Below are 23394 nucleotides of genomic sequence, written 5' to 3' on the forward strand. Positions count from 1 at the left end.
TCTGTTTCACAAATAATATGACAAAACTCTTCAATAAGGCCAGCCCTTTCAGAAGTGTGTGCCTGACAAACTATTTTTTCCACAGATGAAAAAGGTGATCATCAGGCTAACTATATTATATGAGAATCAGTCATGATTAAAGACAAAAGCTAAAGCAAACCAGGAAGGGAATTCTAGCTCATTGACATGCGCAAGGCATAAATATTAAGGTCTATTAATTCATTATGCCAACATTTTATAGAAGGATTGCAAGGCAGTAAGTGTGCTCTGTTACAGCTCAGAACTGCAGCATCATACCAGAAGTGCAATTCGATGACTGAAACAAATTTCTTGCTCAAAACACAAAAATAATGAATTAGAATATAAGACACGATGTTTAAATCCAAAGACTATCTTAGGAAAAAATGTAAACATTTTAAAATATACATCTTCTGCATCACAATCCACAATAACCAAAGGGACAATAAACAGAGAAAAAACAATGAAGTGGCTAAGTATTCACCCAATCTGGCTGGTGACTGTGATTTTCAAAATAAGGATGAAATGACAGCCATTCCCTCCCACACACACATCATGGAACTTATCTCCCTCATTTCATAATTTAAAAAATTAATCGTTTTGGATGGAATAATTCTTAAATAGATTACTTATTTCCATTCTCTTAAAGAGGACACCTAACGGTAGTTTAACTTTTCTTGACTAGAGCCATGAAAAGTCTAACTTAACAGATAACAGATACCACACAGTAAGAAAATTGTGACAATATGAAATTTATTTACCACACTTCTATTTAACAAGCCCTATAGAGTGCAATTAGGAACTCAGGTTAACGAATGTTTCTTATTCTTGTCTTCAACTGTAAAATTGAAATAATATCAATAGAGCCCTTCTAGGTTCGTGAGACTCAGTAGAGCTATCACATGCCAAGTCCTTGGATCGGCAACTGCCTGGCACACTGCGAAGTGCTTCAACAGATATTTATTGTTACTCTGCAGTGGCTAGTTTAAACACGGATGTTTTGGCCTTTTCTATTTACAGATAGTATCATCTGTGACTTGGGTTGAAAATAGGCACAAATATAGATTAGTGAAGATGAATCATTATTAGTAATAAAACTCTTATAAAAAATGTACATGACTTTGAACTTCTATTTCTAGGAAGAGCAGGTTATATAATCTGAATACCCCTCTGCAGGTCAGCTCACAAGGCAATGAAAAGAATATGACACCAAGATGGCGGGGGAGGGGGCGAAGATGAAGCTCAGTGAGAGGTCATTACTAAATCTGAGGGTGCTTGTCCGCTACAGGCATCTTCTGACTTCAGAAGGGAGTGAGGTTAGAGAAATGCTTTTGGGACTCTAACGGTACCTACAGAACTACGGGGACAAATACCCAAGTCTGAGGATGGCCAAGGGGGACACCTTGGTAAACCCTCCATACTTTTAAGATGAGACCCTAGGAGCCAACACCCCAGGTATAAGGCTGATACCTTATATAATACCTTATATAATACCTTATATAATATAAGGTGAATCAGTAACTGGCCCCCATGGAGAAGGATGCCTGGCATTAAATCATGTGACCCTGATTGCTAGAGCCCGGAGCAATTCCTCCCACCCGAAGAACACATAAAATTTCCCTGCAGGAGGGTAACATCATTCCACTTCTCAAATGATTCTGTAACTGTTCATACACAATCTCCAGCACACAAACAAAAAGTAACAAGAATTAGGTACACAGGAGATAAGTAACATGACTAAAAAGTATGTGAAAGCACAGATAATATCATAGACCACGAGGCTCTAGAGAAGGTATTTATGGAGCAAAGAGTTTAAAGATGGCTGATACCGTCAAGGAAATAAAAACAGTATGAAAAGTTTTGTCAGATGAATGGAAACTTAAAAAAACTACAAACTGCTCTGACAACATGAATTATCAAGGGGACGGGTTTAATGAATGATTTTCATAACCAGTTGAGGGGAGTACTAGTGAGTTAGAAGAGCTGAAGAGAATATACAGACTTTAAAGTTCTAATAATTAAACAGAAGCAAAGTATAAAAGACAACCTATTGTAACCTCCTGTACTGGTAAACTCTCAGTGAAAATATACTCTAAACATATTCTTTAAAGACAAAGAAACACATTTCTAGTACCATATAAATTCACTAACAAAGTGATGTATTAGAAAATACATTTAGCCATAAATTTCACCAGTAATAGTAACTTTGTATATTATTGCTACAATAAAACAGTAATTTAGCAAAACTGCAACTATCTGCATTACCTAAAAGATTAAAAGTACTTTCAAACGTTGTCTACTGGATAAACACAGGAGGTGAGAATAAATTGGGCTATCTTAGTGAGTTCCCATAATGCCCAAGTAGTTCTTCTGAACCCTTAGGTTTTTGTCCCTAGGTTTAAGTTCTAGAGATAGAACATTTCTGGTAAGTACAATACACACTTCAGGGTGAAAAATAAAATTAGAATTCTATACATAAACACTTATCAAAGAATCACAGAGAATCAAATTACCAAATAATTAGTTTTTCTTTTCCCTAAATACAATCTTGGGCTATAATCTCATGGGGTTAAGTGAATACTGCAGTATTTGCAGAGAACAAATCCCTCCAAATATTAAAGTAACAACATCAGATTTCCTTTATAAATAACAAGTATTTAAAAATTAATTGGAGAATAATTATTTCATAATCTCAAAAAATCCTGTAAACTCATTAGAAGATTCAGTCAAAGCTTACACGAGTTACAATTTAATGTATTACATGCAAATTGTAGTATACATAAATTGTATGTTAATATTCCTGCCTTTGGACTAGGCGGTTAGAGAAGATTCATAGCATTTCCCGGATTTGCAATTAAGATTGCTAAACACATTAGTATTACAACATGATTACACATTGTCTTTTTTTAAACTCTCTTTCACAATCTCTGTATAATTGCCTCATTATATAAAATGCACTGTTCTCTAAACTAATGAAGCGAATTTGAATTTGTGTGCCTGTGTGATGAAATTCAATGCAAATATTTTTTAAAAACTGAAGTCCAGAAAAACTTAGATATTTGGACACGCTGACTCAATCTTCTTCAAAAGCCTGAAATCGTGAAAATGCCACTGGTCTTTCCAAAATCTGTATAATCACATTCTCTAGTCCATCAAGGCAGCTTCTCTTTCCTACCCACATTTTTATTTCTAAGGAATAAAGCACAAGCAGTAATAAACATTTTGTTATTTTAATCAAACAGTGGTTAAATTATTAGTAAAAGCCTTTCAGCCTTAAAAACTGTTCAAAATACTTTGGTAAGATTAGGGTCACAAGGTTAAAGAACAGCATGAAGTCATACAATTTTCTAGTGAAGTCACAATATAGCTAGCTCAAACAAAGGGCGAAGAATATAAATTTGATAGTACTTTTCTTCAAGAGTTAAGTTGAAGATGTAAGAAAAATCAGATTTCCTCTGCACGGGGGGAGTGGAATAAGCATAATGCTGACATTTCTACAAGTTCAGCGAGGAGAATAAACACCATATTGAGAAAACGTTAAAGATTATAATCATTAATTTTAAAAGCAGCCTTTTGTTTGTTTCAAATTTTTATTTAAATTCTAATTAGTTAATATATAGTGTAGCATTGGTTTCAGGAGAATTTAGTGATTCATCACTTACATACAACACCCAGCACCCATCACAACAAGTGCCCTCCGTAGTGCCCATCACCCATCTAGCCCATCCCCCACCCACCGCCCTCCATCAACCCTCAGTCTGTTCTCTATGGCTAAGTCTCTTAGGGTGTGCTTCCCCCTATGAAAGCAGGCTTAATTAAAGTCACTTTGGGATTATTTTTCCAAATGGACCATATTTGTGTATGCTTTGTAGCTACAGTGTGGAATGAGCTTGTGAGTCTCAGAGTATTTATAAAAAATAATTTCTGTGAATATTATAAAATGAATAACTGAAATACTATATTCTTTTGTTACTTTAAAAATTTTTTAAACTAAACCAATGTTACAGTTAATGATTCAAGGATATTACCAATCACTTCCAAGGAATTATAACTGATAATTCAGGTACCTATTTCCTGTAATGAGAGGTGCCTGAAATACTTATAAAATCATGTACACATTATCAATTAATTTTTCAAAATATGAAAGGTTTGAGGGAACTTTATTTTGAAGTATTACAACTTAAATAGCTTAAATTTTAAGCATCCTAAACTTACATAGTTTGAAGTAAACAATCAGCTGATCACATATCAACCCTACTGCACACCCAAGCATTTTTTTTTTAACATTTATTTATTTTTGAGACAGAGAGAGACAGAGCATGAACGGGGGACGGTCAGAGAGAGAGGGAGACACAGAATCTGAAACAGGCTCCAGGCTCCGAACTGTCAGCACAGACCCCAATGCAGGGCTTGAACTCACAAACCATGAGATCATGACCTGAGCCGAAGTCGGAAGCTTACCCGACTGGGCCACCCAGGCGCCCCACACCCAAGCATTTTTAATAAAAGATTCTTTCAATAAGTTTAGAAATGTTCCCATGGCACCAACTTAGAAGCCAATTCAAAGTCAAATTAGTATGCCAAAAACAATCTCAAACCACGCAAATAATATGAATATGTAATGAAGCTAAAATTATTAAAGTGGTTTTATGATTTTGAATTCTCTTTCTGCATTCTTATTAAATCTTTATAGACATTTCCTCTTCTGATTTAATAAGACTATCTGATTCATAAGACAGAGTAATGTTACATACCACAGATAAAAATATGGAGGAGCACACCGTAACGCATGATTCCCTGGTTTTGTTCTAGGGTAATTTAAGTTTGCTTTGACAAGGCTGAATCAATACAAACATGATATCTCCTATAAAAGAAAATCCAACATAGAAAAACAATCCCAAGTGATAAGGCTGCCCAGCTAGTAGTCTTGAAAATTTAAGAACTTACAGGAACTCAGTCTGGACTGTGTATATTTGCAGTTTGAAGCAGATCTGAGACAGCATCACTTTATTTTCCTGGCACTGGTAGAAGTGCCATTCCTATACTTGAATAACTGGATAATTATGTCCTGAGGGGACTTAAACTAGTTTTTTGAATGCTCCATGCTTTCCTATTTTTATTGCTGATGAGAATGGTGAGAAAACCCTTTCTCTTTCCACCGTTTTTTTTTTTAACGTTTATTTATTTTTGAGACAGAGAGAGAGCATGAACGCGGGAGGGGCAGAGAGAGAGGGAGACACAGAATCCGAAGCAGGCTCCAGGCTCTGAACAGTCAGCACAGAGCCCGACGCGGGGCTCGAACTCATGGACCGCGAGATCGTGACCTGAGCCCAAGTCGGACACTTAACCGACTGAGCCACCCAGGCGCCCCCTTTCCACTTTTTAAAACTGCCAAATGTAAACATATATGTAAACATCAGAGAACAGTAGTAAAATGGGTGAATCTGCACTACAATCCTACCTGCACTTTCCTTCCTGCCTCCTCTCTCTTCCCATCATCTTCTTCCTTTCCCTTGCAGCTAAGCACCATCTTGAATTTGTAGTAACCACCCCTTTTTTTTTCCTTTACACCTTTTCCATCAATGCAGATACCTCCAAATTACATCTTTTTTCCCACTTTCCCAGTTTTGAGACTTAATTAAGTGGGATAAGACTACAGCCTTCTTTTCAGACTTGCTTCTTTTGCTCAAGATTATGTTTTTGACATTCATCCTTGTTAGTGTCAGTAGCTGAAGTCATTCATTTTCCCAAGTGTATGGTGTGTGCGTGTGTGTGTGTGTGTGTGTCTACACATACACACGTACATATACATTTTTTTTCACAGGCAATCCTTTCTATTAGATGGTTATTTGAGTTATTTCCAGTTTGAAACTCTTATCAAGGTGTTGCTGTGAATAATCTTGTGACTTGTGCTACACCTGAACACATTCTTCCCTGAGCAAGCATCTAGGGGCGAGGTTGCTGGGAGGTAGGCAAGGCACAAACTAAGGCACACAGAATATACCGTACTTGGGACGGCGCACTCCCACCAGCTGTGTGTGACTTCCCACTGCTCCAGATCCTCACCAGTGTGATAGTGTCAGAGCTTCAAAGTTGTGCCAAACTAGTAGGTAGAAATGCTACAGGATGGTGCTACCAATATATAGTCATCCTGTTACTCGTGAGATTAACCAAAGATACTTTTAATGGTTAAATGTGTTGCAAAAAACCCTCCTAGTCTGTGGTTATCTTTTTCTCTTTTTAGGTGTTATTTGATAAGCAGGAAGGTTTTAACTTCAGTGTAGAAAACTTTACACTTATTTTCCTGTATGATTTGATAAGTTTTGACTTGACTAGTTTACAAAAAAAATGTTCCTTATGCTGAGTTTAAAACTCCCAAATTATAAATTTAAGACCTTATAGTGGGGCCCTTCACATTCAACCCAAGTGGAATTACATTCTGTACAGCTTCGTGAAGTAGAGGTCCAGTTTTAATACTTTTGTCCACATGGATAAACAGTTGTCCTCCAACCTTTGATGGAATAGCCCATTCTTTCCCCACAAATCAATTTCACCTTCGTCATGTATCAAGTCCCTCTTTTCTCCGACACACTACAGAATTATTAAGACATGTTCAGTTTTGAATTCCTATGATTTGGCTTCGTAGAATCCCTTAGGATTACTGGCTCTGAGAACTGACTGATGTCTTTTACTGTTCCAGAAAAAAAAAAAAATTCCTTGTTTTGCATTCCCTCTGTAACTCCATGTGGAACCCCAATGGAACATTTATTTTCCTACTCTGTTCTCCATTCCTCCCACATATTTTATATTTTACATTATCTTATTCATATTTCCACATTTTTAATTCTCTGGACCTGATTATGGGTAATTTCTTCAGCTCTAGGTTTCAGTATACTAATTTTTCCTTCAGCTCTGTCTAATCTGCTTTTAAATTCATCCACCGGCCATTTTCTTAAGTATTAAGTTGATTACTTAGGGGTTCTCTGGTTCTTTTTCACATCTACTGTTCCTGTCTCGTGTTTTTAAGCTTCTTCTTTATTTTCTTAATTATATGAAACATTGTCATTTTGATTCTGTCTGAAAATTTTGATAATCTGATAACACTTCACTGTTTTCTTAGCTATTGTTCCCACTGGTTCTTACCTATAATACTTTGATTTCTTTCATGAACGTGTGGGTTTAGGGTTATTTTTTCGTGGGGGAGGTGAGGGGTTGTTTTGTTTTGTTTTTAGTATTAGTCACTCAGTCCCCAGATATGGATATCCATATATTCAAATATGGATATTCATATATCCAAAGATATGGATATTCTTTGCAAGAGGGATTGAAGTTGACTTCCTCCAGAAAGAAGTAATGTTTCCTAGTTTCCTACTATCACTTCTCATGGCAGAGCAATGAATTTAAATTCCCCACTGAAATTTTGTCAATCTACACACGCAACATTATTGGCACATTTTTTCTTTCCTAATAGTTCAGTGAGGTGCTTAGTAGTTTTTAGAAATCTTAAAGAGTGTTAAATATTTTAAAAATATTTTTAACACAGCATTTTAATAATTTTAGTCAGAAGGACACTCATAATATCTAATTTGCCCTAACTCCAGGAATAGGATTGTAACCACATTTTGAAGCTTTCTTTTTCTCTATTTATTTTAAACTCACATTTGGTGACCTGTTATAAAAGGGCTGCCTTACATTCATGGTTACTTCTCCAAATACATGATTTCTGGTTTCTAAGAAGTCACAGTAACAATACTTCTGGGATCCACTGGGTCTGGGAAAGACTAGAGGTAGGTGATCTCATCCATTCTTAGAGGTAGACGTTAGACTGCAGAGAGGCATCAGTACCAAAAAGAGTACAACATACCAGGAGCCACATTTCCCACCACTATTAAATTTTCTTAGTTATTGGGCTCCGACCTTCAAGCTCTGCTACATTAAAAACACGCACAGGTAACCCTGAGTGCTGAGGTTTTATCAGCAACACTTACCTGTACGCTACCCAAAGTAAGTGTTCAGGTCCTCCATTTTCTCCTGAGGATTATGTCTGAGACCCTGATTCCCCCTACCATCTTTGCTTGGTGTTGGTGAGTTGGTAACTGACAATGAGTGTTTCTTTAGTCTGTCTTTAGCTCTTTGTTTTCTCCATGGCAATTAGCCTTTCATACACCTTTTCCTATTTTGGATCTTATTCCATTTGTTCTTTTCCTGGTGTTCTATGAGTTTTTTTCTAGTTAAGCCTCATCCTCCTTACTTGTCTAAATCTGTAGGACACGTAAGTAGAATTCAAAAGGGAATTTCTTGCCCCCTTCAGTGAAAGGCATGCTACTACTCAAACCACATTGTAGAGAAGGTTACCTGAATTGGTCTTCCATCAGGTGTCAGCACCTCTTCTGAAAGTTCCATCATCTTCAGGGCCATGAGAGCAATGGGCTTAGCGTGGCAGAGGCTTTTCCTATGGAGTCCTGCGGCAACACAGTATGCATCACCTATTGTTTCCACCTGCAGCAATCAGACAAACCAAATGCAAACATATGATAATGAGCCAGAAGAGAAATGATGAGTTATCTGCAATCACAAATGTTGCTGCAAACATGTCAGCAAAACATCAATAAATTAAGCAATTAGACAACAGAGTGTAATCACAGCAGAGTTTGCAAACAGCCGCTGTCGAATACTGACATCTCACTCCAGGGCTCTTCATCAATGTTATCACCATAGATGATCATTGAAATTGGGGAAAACTGGAACATAAAACAATTATCCTCCACAAAAACAGAACTGCCAGTATTTTGTGTGAACAATTTTCAAATAATGACCTTTTACAAAGCTATCCTCTTGTCTCCTTCAACCTTTCAATATTATTTATATCTGAGAGATGAGAAACTGATGTACAAAAACCCATCCATAACCCTACAATTAAAGAGGTAACAGGCACTGTCAGAGTCTTTTCAGACCCTATTCTAATTTTATTGTCAGCATCCATTCTGAATAGACATTGCTTTTGTTAAATCTTTTAAGTATTTACCCCAGGTTAAAATTCTTAAATTTCTAAAGCATATAGCATGATACATAACTTATGCTCAGAGGAAAGTTCTCTAATTATCCAAAGTATATGGTGGTATACTTTGGATAATTTGCAAATGATATATCTGACAAGGGGTCAATATCCAAAAACTATAAAGAACTCCTATAACTCAACACTAAAGAAACCAAATAATCCAGTTAAAAACTGGGCAGAGGACCAGAATAGACACTTTTCCAAGGAAGACATACAGATGATCAACAGACACATGAAAAGATGCTCAACATCACTAACAATCAGGGAAATCCAAATCAAAACCACAATGAGATATCACCTTACACCCATCCAGGCTAAAATTGAAAAGACAAGAAGTAACAAGTATTGGTGAGGATGTAGAGAAAAAGGAGGTGAGAATGTAAATTGGTGCAGCCATTGTGGAAAAGAGTATGGAAAAAGTATAACACTTTTTTAAAGAAACAGTTGTTCAAAACATTAAAAATAGACATGCCATATGATCCAATAATTCCATTATTCAGTATTTATTGAAGGAAAATAAAAACATGAACTAGAAAAGGTATACACATCTCTATGTTTACTGCAGCATTATTTACAATAGCCAAGACACAAAAGCTACCTAAGGGTCCATCAACAGACAAACAGATAAAAAAAGATGAAATTGTGCCATTTGAGACAAGATAGATGGACATAGGAGGTATTATTCCGAGTGAGATAAGTCAATCAGAGAAAGACAAAGACCATGTGAGTCCACTCATAAATGGAATCTTAATAAACAAACAAAAAGCAGAATCAGAACTATAAATACAGAGAACTGATGGTTACCAGAGGAGAAGGGGATGGAGGTGTTGCCAAAATGGATGAAGGGGAGAGGGAGATAGAAGCTTCCAGTTATGGAATAAGTCAAGGGAGTAAAAAGAGCATAAGGTATATAGTCAATGATATTGTAATAGCGATGTAATGGGACAAGTGATGGTGAGCACAGCATAATGTATAAACTTGACCAATCACTAAGTTGAACACCTACAACTAATCTAACATTGTGTGTCAACCATTCTCAAACTAAAAACGTATATGGAGATGGGGCGCCTGGGTGGCTCAATCAGTTGAGCGTCCGACTTCGGCTCAGGTCATGATCCCACAGTCCATGAGTTTGAGCCCCGCATCAGGCTCTGTGCTGACAGCTCGGAGCCTGGAGCCTGCTTCAGATTCTGTGTCTCCCCCTCTCTCTGCCCCTCCCCTACTCATGCTCTGTCTCTCTCTGTCTCAAAAATAAATAAAAACATTTAAAAAAAGTATATGGAGGTAAACTCCTCAATAGTTCTAACATTTTAATTAGAGGAAAGTGACAAACTATTATGTTAAATGTCCCATTCCAATATCACCTTTTCTATGAATCCCTCCATGGTCTCTCCATTGGTTCTTAGTACAACTAACCATTCCTTCTGTTTCCACAGCACTTCCCACACCTCTTTGCTATGGCTTTCATCATAGGTTATAATCAAGATGTATCCCCAACTCTGATGGCAGCTCTTTAAGAATGGGTCCATGTTTTCTTCACCTCTGTATTCCTAATGCTTATAGTGGTTTCTAAAATATAGCTACTTAGCAAATATATACCAAATGAATAAACAAATGAATCATGTTTATCATGATTTATCCATGTTTATCCATGTTTATCAGGATTATAATAAATCATTCTAATAGTGAGTTCATATTCACTGCTCATTTCATGAGCACCACATAGATGTGCATAGAAAAAAAATTGCCTCTGAATGATTGGAGATGCTTCTATCATAAATTACCAAAACTTATAAAATATGCTATTAGTTAAGATATAATAGCCATAATTAGATTTTGTGTGAGTGCATTCTAACAATAGGGTATTAAAAAATGTACTGCATAAAATCTGTTGGCACTTATTTAGGGAATATAATGAGAAAAGTTAAGCTCATGAGACGAGGAATGCCAAAACAATCACTTGATCACCAAAATCTTCTCAGAAAATATGCATCTAAAGTTACTCCCAATACCCTAGACCTATCATGAAGTTCAACATTTTCACCTGTTTTCTTGTGCCAGAGAAATGGAAATAAAATCATATGGTAAGAAAAGAAAGACAATGCATTGTGAGTTGGGAAAGGTTATACTCCAAGGACTGAAATATACTTCCCCCAAAGAATTCCCACTGAGAAAGACATCCAGTAAATAATGAATGTCTAAAATGTGTCAGTTTACCATTTCCCCCTGGAAACACAATGTCCTCTGCTAATCCTATTTATTTCATCCTTTTGTACTTCTATATACTTTTTTTTAAGTTTTTATATAAATTCCAGTTAACGGGCGCCTGGGTGGCGCAGTCGGTTAAGCGTCCGACTTCAGCCAAGTCACGATCTCGCAGTCCGTGAGTTCGAGCCCCACGTCAGGCTCTGGGCTGATGGCTCAGAGCCTGGAGCCTGTTTCCGATTCTGTGTCTCCCTCTCTCTCTGCCCCTCCCCCGTTCATGCTCTGTCTCTCTCTGTCCCAAAAATAAATAAACGTTGAAAAAAAATAAATTCCAGTTAACAAACAGTGTAATATTAGTTTCAGGTGTACAATATAGTGATTCAACACTTTCATACAACACCCAGTGCCCATCACAAGTGTACTCCTTCATCCCTGTCACCTATTTCACTGATCCCCCCACTCACCCCCCGCTTTGGTAACCATCAGTGTATTCTCTGCAGTTAAGAGTGTGTTTCTTGGTTTGCTTCTCTCTCTTTTTCCCCTTGGCTTACTTGTTTCTTAAATCCCACATGAGTGAAATCATATGGTATTTGTCTTTCTCTGACTGACTTTGCTTAGCATTATACCCCCTAGCTCCAACCATATCATGGCAAATGGCAAGATTTCATTCTTTTTTATAGCTGAGAAATATTCCATTCTATGTATATACCACATGTTGTGAGCCATGAACTTTGAAACTAAATTCTGATTTTCAGATATCAGAACACATAGGCAGTAAATTATTTGTACAAACTGAATTGCTTTAGAATGAACTGTAAACATGCATGTTCCTGAAGCATTATCTCTTCTTGAAATCCCTATCCTCTTCTTCATCAGCCATCATCTTCATTATCTTTTCAGCTAAAATTGAATGAGTTCCACTAAATGTGTATTCCTAGAATTTGTACCATAAGAATACAGATTAGTTATATGTTGCATTTTTTCTTTTAGCAGTGTGTAATGTAGTATGGATATGGACCAGTTGCCAACGGATATGACACAGAATTCTAAGAAAGTGCAAGATAAATGTGTACACAATATAACAAATTCACATGAAAATCTATATGTGATCATGTAAACTTTGATAGTATTTAGTTTCCAAATATTTGAAGTCAGTTTACCTGTCAGAAACAATAGGATCAAGAATTAGGCAAGGGATGCCTGGGTGGCTCAGTTGCTTAAGTGTCTGACTCTTGATTTTGGTTGAGGTCATGATCTCAACAATCATGAGTTCCAGCCCTGTGTTGGGCTTGGAGCTAATGGCAATGAGCCTGCTTGAGATTCTTTCTGTCTCTCCCTCTCTCTCCCTCTCCCTCCCTCCCTGCCCCCTCTTGCTTGTGCTCTCTCTCTCTCTCTCTCAAAATAAATAAATAAATAAACTGAAAAAAACTAGGCAAGAAATAGACATCAAAAAACAATGGCCTGTATCAACTTGTGCAACTCACAATTATTCATAAACACCCAACATATAGAAAAAATATAAAAGATGTTTTCATCATGCTAGGCTAGAGTATGTTGCAATAACAATATAACTTCAAAATCTGAATGCCCCAAAAATACTGCTTATTTTTGATGATGCTACAAATTCATGTGAGTTAAGGGATTGGAGGAGAGGGGAGAAACATGTGCTGTGTCTCTCTAGGACAAAAGCTAATAGAACCTCCCCACCTGGTGCTGGTTGCCATGGCAGAGATAAAGAGGTTCTGACAAACCGTGCACTAGCCATTACAGCTTTGTCCCAGATGTGACATATAGAGCTTCTCAAGATTCATCCACCAAAGCAAGTCACATGACCATGATCAGTGCATAGGCGATGGGAAAATTCAACCACCCTTCTGCCCAGACACGAGTCAGAAATATTTGGTGAGTAGCACTTGTATGCACATGAACGAATAGGTAATAGCTTAAAGTTTTCAAATACTTAGATGTCTGGAAACTGCAGGTAATATATCTGTAAGATGTTTTTTTTCTTTCCTTACAGATATATTCAGCATCTTAACCTAAAAATCTTGGTCTAAATGCTACCACCTTAGCCATGCATCTTTCCATGGAAGTTCTATTCTTCTCTCCCTTCATCTAATTCTGATCTACGCAAGTTTAGCAGGATTAAGTATATATGCAAATTTTAATGGGTTCCCTCCAAAAACATTAGTCAATTTTGCTTCACAGGAGCAGAAAAAGGGAAAACATTATATATCAATTACATTTGCTCCTAAGGATGTTTCCTTGAGTTAAACCAGATAAACAAGTGGAAATTGTAAAATTTCAAAAAAAAAAATTCCTGTAAAGTTGACTATGTTCTGAATTCCTTTACAATTGCCTTGGTGTTTTTTACATACAATTTTAAATACAACAAACTACCTAAAGTAGTGCATTTCATTTATTTTTGACATCTTTGACCTGTTCTTGAATGGTATGAGATAAGAATAAAGATGGCTAAACTACTCATGGAGGTGGAAAAGACTGCTCACATCCTTTTCTGAACATAGGAGGCTTCTGCACTAAAATTATTATGTATGACTATTGCACATATTATTATAGATGCTTTTATCAAACTAAAACAATTTACCCATCTCTGTATATCATCTGTTCAACCCTTGATAGTAAAAACCCTCGCATTATCCCAGAAATAAAGGAGGTGTAGAAATAAAGGAGTACACAGAGCTGTGCACTCTTCCTTTTTATGTTATTTTAGTTAAAAAAATTTTTTTAATGTTTATTTATTTTTGAGAGAGAGACAGAGTCAGAGCCTGAGTAGGATAGGGTCAGAGAGAGAGGGAGACGTAGAATCTGAAGCAGGCGCCAGGCTCCAAGCTGTCAGCACAGAGCCTGATGCAGGGCTCAAACTCATGAACTGTGAGTTCATGACCTGAGCCAAAGTTGGACACCCAACCGACTGAGCCACCCAGGCGCCCCAATGTTATTTTAGTTTTAAAGTAATCATTTAAAAGAGTTTATTTTAGTTCTTAATAGGATCTCACTCCTGTAACATTCTTCTCCATCCCCTCCAGGCTAATGCTCAAGAAATATCTACAAGGTTTCTTAGAAATTTGGGCACAGTAAGGAGAAAGGAGTTTGTGACTGTTATGGGGAAGCGTAGTGGTGGTGATATTGGCCTAGGATTAGCCTAAAAGAATACTGTGTATAACAGAGCAATGAATAATCTCTGTCCCACGGATTCACACCCACCTCAGTCCTTCAATCCCACAATCCTTGGTCTGTCTTCTTTTGAACTTTAGGACTTGTAAAAGAAAGCTTGTGGAGTGGGGGGAGGGGGCATAAAAATAGAGGGTCAGAGAGCTCTGGCAGCCTATTTTACTGGACAACCTCCCTCTCTCCTTCTAGGTATCATCAAGAGGAGAAGCAAATTGGAAAGTCTGCTTTCTAATTGTTTTGCTTTCTGGTTTTGGTCCCTCAAGTCATTAAAAACAGAAAGAGGAGAGAAAAGTTGAGAGAGGCACAGAAAGGAGAAGAGAGATATTGGAATGAGTTGGAGGCAGATGAAGTCTACAAATGAATATGTCTTTTCTCTCCTGGAATCTCACAGAGCACTTTGTCACCTGGTCATGATCAGGTAGGCAAAAGGGGGCTGAGAAACATGCCACACTCTGCATGAGCTCATTGACTGTGGCTAAGAACACGTGATTCCCAGAAAGGACACCCTATTCACCCTTGTTGAGAGGATAGAGCCACACCTGCCAGCCTAATCACCTCTCCGACATCAGGTATGGTTCCTGATGTGACAATGAAAGGAAGGGAGGTGGAAGAGGTTTCCAGTGGTTGGTAAGGAGCCTCAGTCCACAGGTGGTTCTGAAGGTCCCTGTCACCTAGAAACCAAAAAATGGGGTTGCTGGTGCTCTGGACACAGATTATCCAAAAGACTGACTAGAAAAGGTAGAGCATGGCACAGGCCTTCATGAAGACTTATCAGTAGCAAAAAAGCTACTGGAAAGTTTTGGATTTGGGTAGATTTAGAGGTCCCTTACTTTTATCCTTTACCTCATACAAGTTCAGCAGCTCTCCAGTGTTTATGTCCCTGTTTTTCCAGATACTCAGCAGGGTGGGTGACATGGGCTCCTGGCCAAAGATGAAAATTCAGGTGTTGATGACCAAGCACAGGTCTTGGGGCCATGGCGTTATCCACTGGAAGATGAGAAACTTGCCAGACATTAAACATGAACCTAGATTTTCATTGTTCTTGTGGTTGTGGGGCTTGAAGATACAATGATCCTCTTCCAATATGACTCTTAAGTACCTACATCAGAAGCAGGCGGGAAGGCCTTGACACAAAGATTCAAGCAATGGAGATCAAGGCAGTGCTGTCTTTAGTATCATTTCCTTGGCTTAGACAGATGATGGCCATGTCCACAAAAGCTACATTAATGATGACGACAGCACTGATGGAGCACAGAGACCAGCACATGCACAACACCACAGTTGGCCAAATAGAGGTCCAACAAATGATGGCAGGTAATCTGGGGCGAGAACAATTTCCAAAGGCAGGCGTTAACCACATGAGTACCCAAAGAGCTTGAGTATCTCCATGGACTGCCCTGCTGAACGTGGTCTGATTTCCCTTCGCAGGGTAGTTACTTCTGTACGAACTGGGCTATAGTTCCCCATTAGTAATAACAATTGTTTTGTCAGATTCTGGGAGGCTGTGGTCTGAGGCAGTGATGAAGGTGAAGAAGCTACAGGTGATGTCCTGCTCCTGTAGATGAAGGACGGGGGGGGGGGGGGGGGGGGGGAGGAACGGTGCTGATCCTATGTTTCAAATGGAAAGAAATGACACCTGTCCAGAAGATCTGACCTTTAACGATTGCGTTGTTTCTGCAGTAAGAGTCTGTCCAAAAGAAGACCCTGAACTTCTAGCCTGTCCTGGGATGTCTGAACTCTTTCATCCCTAATTGGTATAAAACTTAGCAAACCTGCATTGGATCTCTTAAGTGTTAGGTGGGGGTTGGCTCAAAAGGCTAGGTCCCACAAGGCGGGTATATTTTGGTTGATGAAACTTGTGCCCTCACCCAAGTGCCACTGCATTCACCCCAACTTGGGATTCAGGTGGAGAAGGCCCTGCCAACTTGAGCATCCATGGTCTCTAACTCCACACTCAACAAAGTCCCTGAAGAGATCACATTTAGGGCTCAAGGCCCCCCCCCACTTCCTTTACCTCCACCACTTTATTCTCGTGCACCATCTCTCATCTGAACTTCCCTTCCTCATCTTCTCCTCTACCTCCTCATTCATTTTTCTTCTCCAGGATTCCCATCTCTCCACTGGCTCCTCATCCACTACTTCCTTCTGCTGTCACTGAGAGAGAAGGTGGCACACTCTTCAGTCGTCACCTGAGACCTCTATGACACCGTGAACCAGATCTCTGTAGGCATTCCACCTGGCATTACCAGGGTGTGAAAATAGATCACTCACCAGTAACAGAAGGACGGGAGAAAACTGAGGCTTCACAGGTGATGGCTGGCAGAATGCAGCAGCCTGGATATGGCCACACCCTGGCACCCTAATTCTAGAGGGGACACCACTGAGGACACCAGTTCCTGGGATTAGACAGAACAGTAACAACTGAGCACAAAGGGCCTCTATCTCCCACAGGGGGACCAAGAAGCAGCCTCCACCTCCTTAGCGCATTCATTTTCATCAGACGCTATGTTGGGAATCCACCTCCACATATTTATCCCCTTCCTATACAACGACTACCAGAAAGCAAAATTGTTACCCTGTCCTTTTTAATTTTTTTCAGATCTTATAGTCAATCCAATATTAGCACTTTCACTATAGGTCCTATTTTATGATGTCAAAGGCTGATATTCTGGAAATAATTTTGATGTTTTAATGAGTTAATGTTGCAAAGGCTAGTGCTCCGTACTGGTCCTTATGCGGTCATTGGCAATAAGAACGAAGGTGTGATGGGTCATTAAAGTAACCTCCTATTACTTCTAACTTTCGATGGATGTTACCTCTTGTCACACAGGAACTGAAAGTTCTCACTTGGCATTGTCATTAACTGGAACTTCAGAGAGAGGAGTGTTTGTACACAAACACTGACTCTTTGCACAGTCTCAGGAAAATAAAAGTTCGCTCTCCTAAAGTCAGCTCCCATTTTTACACATGGACTGTTTTCCCCACTACAGCTTTAAAATTCACAGCCTGATTACCACCAGACATCCTGAATCAGCAAACGGGTCGAAACCAGGTTTATTTACTCTTTTTTAAAGGCCTTGAAAACCACATGGATGTGCTCATTATTTTGAAAGGAGGTGTCTCATAAAGAAGAGGAACTGTTTCTACCTCACTGGGTACACAGCTTGGAGGGCATGTTCCTAATACTACAAACTAGACACACAAGGTCTATCTTAAGAGGCAGCCCTCACTTTCAAGTTTTCTTTCCCTACTTCTGAGTCTCTAACTGGCATACAAATACCCAATGGATAAATTTCTCTCTTTAGCATGGTATTACATTGGTGTTGGGAGTGTGTGTGTGTGTGTGTGTGTGTGTGTGTGTGTGTGTGTGCGCATGTGCGTGCACGCACATGTTTATATTCTCCTCCTACTAGATATGTACTTTACTTTTTATATGCCTGGATCCTAGCACAGTAGCAGGATCGTTTTTATGAGTTTTACTGAATGCTTTAAATTGTGTCTGATTTCTACAGGTTGGAATTGTAAAGTTTTCCAACTCAAAATTCAGGACCACCTACATAAAAATCACCCAGAGGGTACTTATTAAAAATCAGACCCCAAAGGCCTCACACCTAGATCTACTAAATCAAAATATAGGTATAAGGCCCAGCCATCTACATTTTCACATGTTCTCAGGTATATTTGTGATTTTCAAAGTTGAAGGACTTCTCTTATATTACATGAACTAACAACACTACAATATTTACCCAGATATTCACCCTTTCTTTAAGACCCAAGGAGAAGAAAAGAAAAAGAAAAAAGAAAAGAAAGAAAAGTACTCCTACCCTTGAACTCCAGTCATTCCCATATACTCCTTCTTGGTCTTCCACCCTATCCCATAAGGCAATAAACTTCTCCAAAGATTTCCTTGTCAGAACTTTCAACAAGTCCTAGCCCAGGCATCACTCCAGCAACCCCCCCCCCCACACCCAAAATGCTGAGGGTCATTTTGCACAATAGGTATTCAATGATCCAAAGCAAGTTTGCTGAGTTCAATTAATGGCTGTATAATGGCTTAGCAATTCAAATGGAAACTACTTTAAGGATTTACTGATAAAGCTACTTAAAAACCCCTCATTCTTTAAAAAAAAATCTGTCTAATTACACTCATTTTGGTTGACGTTTCTGACCCAAATACTACTTCTTTTAAGGATGTCTCTACAGTGCTCAGCTGATACAGCACTGGAAAAGAGGTCATGGATATAAATAGAACAGTGATTTGGCCTGGTAACTACTCCCAAATGAGGGAAAATAGATTCCAAATGACTGCCTATCAAATAAAGCTCTTCTGCTAATATGCTCAGTAGATCTAACAATATAAACTCCAGTTTCTTCCCAGGAATCTCAATCATGTGGAAAATTCTGCTGTCAAGCCCCAGGTTATTTACCATAAAAGTTATTGAATACTGGGTCACGTGAAAAAAGAAAAATATATTGAAACATGCAGTCAAAATTTCTTTCTAAATCTTCAAGTTAGATGTGGGCAACTGAAAATTTCTTTCTGCTGTCCAGCAGGCTATCCTGTAGGATCATCAATGAGAGGGCTCCAACTCTCCACTTTCATCCCCCACTAACACTTTTACTCTATGCACCAATCAAAATGAAGAACACAAAGTTCTTTGCCAACTTCCCATATCTCCCACCACCATGTTTATACTCAGAGTTACTGCTCTACTTGAAATCATCAACTATTTACTCTGTAAAATAATTACTGAGTCTATCACTTTCAAGAGAAGTTTTCCAGGGATTCCTGATTTGCCAGAACTTTAAACATTGCCCCTAAAAATCAGTGAATGTCTGCTATATTTTCAGTAAACACATAATGAGTGTAAAATTAAGTGAACTAATGTCACAAAAGTGAATAATTTCAAGACTTATGATAATGCTACAGTAATCAAGACCTTGTGATATTAGTGAAGGAACAGACAAATATATCAGTGGCACAGAACAGAGAACCCAGATGTAGATTCTCAGAAATACAGTCAACTGATCTTTGACAAATAATGAAAGGCTGGGCACCTGAGTGGCTCAACTGGTCAAGTGTACCACTCTTGACTTCTTAGCTCAGCTCTGACTCTTGACTTCAGCTCAGGTCATGATATCATGGTTCATGAGTCTGAGCCTCACATCAGGCTCTGTACTGACCATGTGGTGGAGCCTGTTTCCGACATGGTCTCTCCCTCCCTCTCTGCCCCTCCCCCGAGCATGCTGTGCTAGCTCTCACACACACAAAATAAACAAGCAAACAAAAAAGAAACAATGGCAACAAAGTGGAGCAAAGACAGCTTCTTTAACAAATGATACTGGAACGAGTAGATATCCACATGCAAAAGAATGAATGTAGACAGAGACCTTACACCCTTCACAATGATTAACTAGAAATGGCTCACAGACCTAAATGGAAAATGGAAAACTATAAAACTACTGTAAGAAGAAAACCTAGGTGACCCTGGGATATGGTGATGCCTTTTTACATTCAATACTGAAGACAAGATCTATGATAGAAATAACTGATACACTGGACTTCATTAAAATTAAAACCTTCTCTACAAAAGACAGTATCAAGAGAATGAGAAGACAAGACAAAGACTGGGAGAAAATATTTGCAAAAGACACATCTGATAAAAGAACTCTTATCCAAAATATAGAGAGAGCTCTTAAAATTCACCAGTAAGAAAATAACCCGATTAAAAAATGGGCCAAACACCTTAATAGACATCTCACCAAAAATATACAGATAGCAAATAAGTATATGAAAAGATGCATCACATCCTATATCATCAGAGAAATGATAAATTAGATAAATGAACAAATAAACATGGTCCATACAAACAATGGAATATTATTCAGCACTAAAACAAAATGAACTATCAAACTGTGATAAGACCTGGAGACTTAAATGCATATTAGTAAGTAAAAGAAACCAATCTGAAAAGGCATCATACTATATGATTCCAACTATACAACACTGTGGAAAAGGTAACACTGTAGAGATAGCAAAAAGACTAGTAATTGACAGTGACTGGTGAGTGAGGAGGGGGATGACTAGGGATAGAATTTTTCAGGCATTGAAAATACTCTGTATGATATTAGAATGATGAACATATGTTGTTATACATTTAATCAAACCCATAGAATGAGCAATACAAGAGTGAATCCTAAAGCAAACTATGGACTTGAGGTGTTTATAATGTATCAATGTGAGTTCATCCTTGGTAAAAAATCATTCTGGTGAATGATGCTGACTGGGTAAAGCTACGGGGCCAGCATATATATGGGAAATTTCGGTACCTTACTCTCCATTTTATTGTAAACATAAAACTGCTCTAAAAATATTAAGTCTTCTTTTAAGAAGTGCATGGTGAAGCCAAATAAGCAAATCAAATGAAACTGTTTCATTACAAATTTGTTTCTTGAAGCAAGATTATCTAATCTCCAAAAATTCTAATAGCTTCAGGTATCAATATAATTACTATCTTTTATCCTCCCAGATTAAGCTTTCCACACCCCCTCTTCCATGAGTTAAATGTGTCACATGCCTCCAAGTCCATTTCCATGCTCTATCTTTGCTGATCCTTTAAATCCTTCAGTAGAAAGTGATCTTTGCTTCATAAAGAAATGCAATAAAACTTGGCCGCAGCACGGCACGTTATACACCACAGTCACTCGTGTTTGTACTTTGTTATCATCCTGTCTAGATTACTAGGCCACTTGCTTTTGCAATCAAGGATAGTATCTTAGTTATCTTTTTAAGTCCTGCAGGGGTTAATAGAGCGCTAGAATAGTAGACGCTTAGAGAATTATGACTGAGTCAAACTGTATTATAAACATCTCTATCAAGAGCTAGGTCAATATAGATAATATATAAACTACTTTCAAAATCAAAGTCATCATTAACAATCAACTCACAATGAGCCTACCTAATGCCAAATCAAGAACATATTCAGATCAGCAGGTGATTTGCATGAATGGAAGTATTTCCATTAAGTAGACAAAATTAACTGCTTCCTTCTGGTTTCCATCAATGACTCAAGCCTCTGATACACACCTGCCATCCCAGGTAATGCTACCATCATTTCTCACTTGAATGATGGCGATAATATCCTTATGTTCTGCTTTTGCTCTTCAGATCTATGCCCACACCACTAAGAAAGTGATTTTGTTAATTCTTTATTTTTTTAATGATTTCAGGAATAGAATTTACTGATTCATCACTTACATAGGACACCCAGTGCTCATCACAAGTACCCTCCTTAATGCCCATCACCCATCTAGCCCAGCCCCGCCCACCTTCCTCCAGCAACCCTCAGTTCTTTCTCTGTATGTAATAGTCTCTCATGGTTTGCCTCCCTCTCTGTTTTTATTTCTTTTTTTTTGTTTCCCTTCACTTATGTTCATCTGTTGTGTTTCTTAAATTCCACATATGAGTGAAATTATATGATATTTGTCTTTCTCTGACAGACTTATTTCATTTAGCATAATACATCCTAGTTTCATCTACAATGTCACAAAAGGCAAGATTCCATTCTTTTTGATGTCTAAGAAATATTTCATTGAATATATATACCACAGCTTCCTTATCCATTCATCTGTCAATGGACACTTGGGCTTTTTCCATATTTTGGCTATTGTCAATACCGCTGCTATAAACATTGGGGTACATGTGTCCCTCTGAATCAGCATTTTTATATCCTTTGGATAAATACCTAGTAGTGCAATTGCTGGGTCATAGGGTAGTTCTATTTTCAATTTTTTGAGAAACCTCCATACTGTTTTCCAGAATGGTTGCACCAGTTTGAATTCCCACCAACAGTGCAAGAGTGTTCTCCTTTGTCCATATCCTCACCAACATCTGTTGTGTTAATTTTAGTTTCTGTGACAGGTATGAGGTGGTATCTCAATGTGGTTTTGATTGGCATTTCCCTGATGATGAATGATGCTGAGCATTTTTCATGTGTCTATTTCATGTGACATCTATCTGGATGTCTTCTTTGGAAAAGAATCTATTCATGTCTCCTGCCCATTTTTCACTGATTTATATGATAAAGTGATTTTGATGAAGCAAATCTACTTGTGTCACTCCTCTATCCAAAATCCTTCCATGACTTCACTTTGATCCTACGATTAAGACCAAATTCCTTAAAAAGGCTAAAACACCAGGTTCTAGCTCCTACCTATCTTTACCTTGTGCTACTCTTCCATTATTTCAGTTTGACCACAGTGACCTTCATTTACTTGTTCCAACTTAATCATGTTCCTTTCTGACTCACAGCCTTTGCGGATCCTGACCCCCCCCCACCCCCCGCGTACAATCCTCTGTTTCCACCATCCTTCCTATCTGGTTAGCTCCTCCTCATCCTTAGATCTCTACTTTAAAGTCACCTCCTCATGGATGCCTTCCTGAACTCCTAGGCTAAAGTGGACGTCTCTATCACAGGCTCTCATAACACCATGTAATTTTTTCTCAGTCATTTTGTAGTAGTTTATAATTATGTATTTTTTGAGAAGTGATTCTCTGTCATCCTCACTAGACTATGAACTCCATGAAGGCAGGTATCATGTCCATTTTGCTCACTAGTTGGCATGCTGGTGACATGTGGTAGGTGCTCAAAAAACATTCCTTTAAGGGATAAATGGGTGAAAGGGGTTGGTCAAGTTGTGGACCTCCTTAAGATCATGCAGCCTTGAGACCCCCACAAGCAGCCTTCTGGAAGAGATAAAGCCTAAGCAATGTTAAGTCCACAACCTATTAGCTTTGTGACCTCAGACTATTTCTTTAACCTTTTTAAGCCTCATTTTCTTCCTCTGTAGAAAGCAAATAATATCTATTTTACAATGCTGATGAAAAGATTAAATTTTATACCTCTCTAGTGATAGCC

General features: G+C 38.3%; 1 protein-coding gene across 4 annotated transcripts in view; it reads right to left on the reverse strand.

Moving 5' to 3' along the window:
• GUCY1A2 (guanylate cyclase 1 soluble subunit alpha 2) overlaps positions 1-23394 on the reverse strand; it is a 307596-nt gene that overhangs the window by 97933 nt on the left and 186269 nt on the right. The window contains exons 6-8 of one of the 4 annotated variants that reach the window (XR_006585883.1): positions 8374-8517; positions 4773-4882; positions 499-3207 (exon numbers count right to left, since the gene is read on the reverse strand). Coding sequence is in view for 3 of the 4 variants with exons in the window: in XM_045038212.1 (XP_044894147.1) it covers positions 4862-4882; positions 8374-8517 (165 nt within the window). In the remaining variant the exon portion in view is untranslated. Of the gene's footprint in view, positions 1-498; positions 3208-4765; positions 4883-8373; positions 8518-23394 lie in introns of those variants that run through there. The other 3 variants (XM_045038213.1, XM_045038212.1, XM_023239063.2) reach the window with 3 other exon arrangements.

The sequence above is a fragment of the Felis catus genome, chromosome D1, assembly GCF_018350175.1.
Source record: "Felis catus isolate Fca126 chromosome D1, F.catus_Fca126_mat1.0, whole genome shotgun sequence".
In the NCBI taxonomy this organism is placed as follows: Eukaryota; Metazoa; Chordata; class Mammalia; order Carnivora; family Felidae; genus Felis; species Felis catus.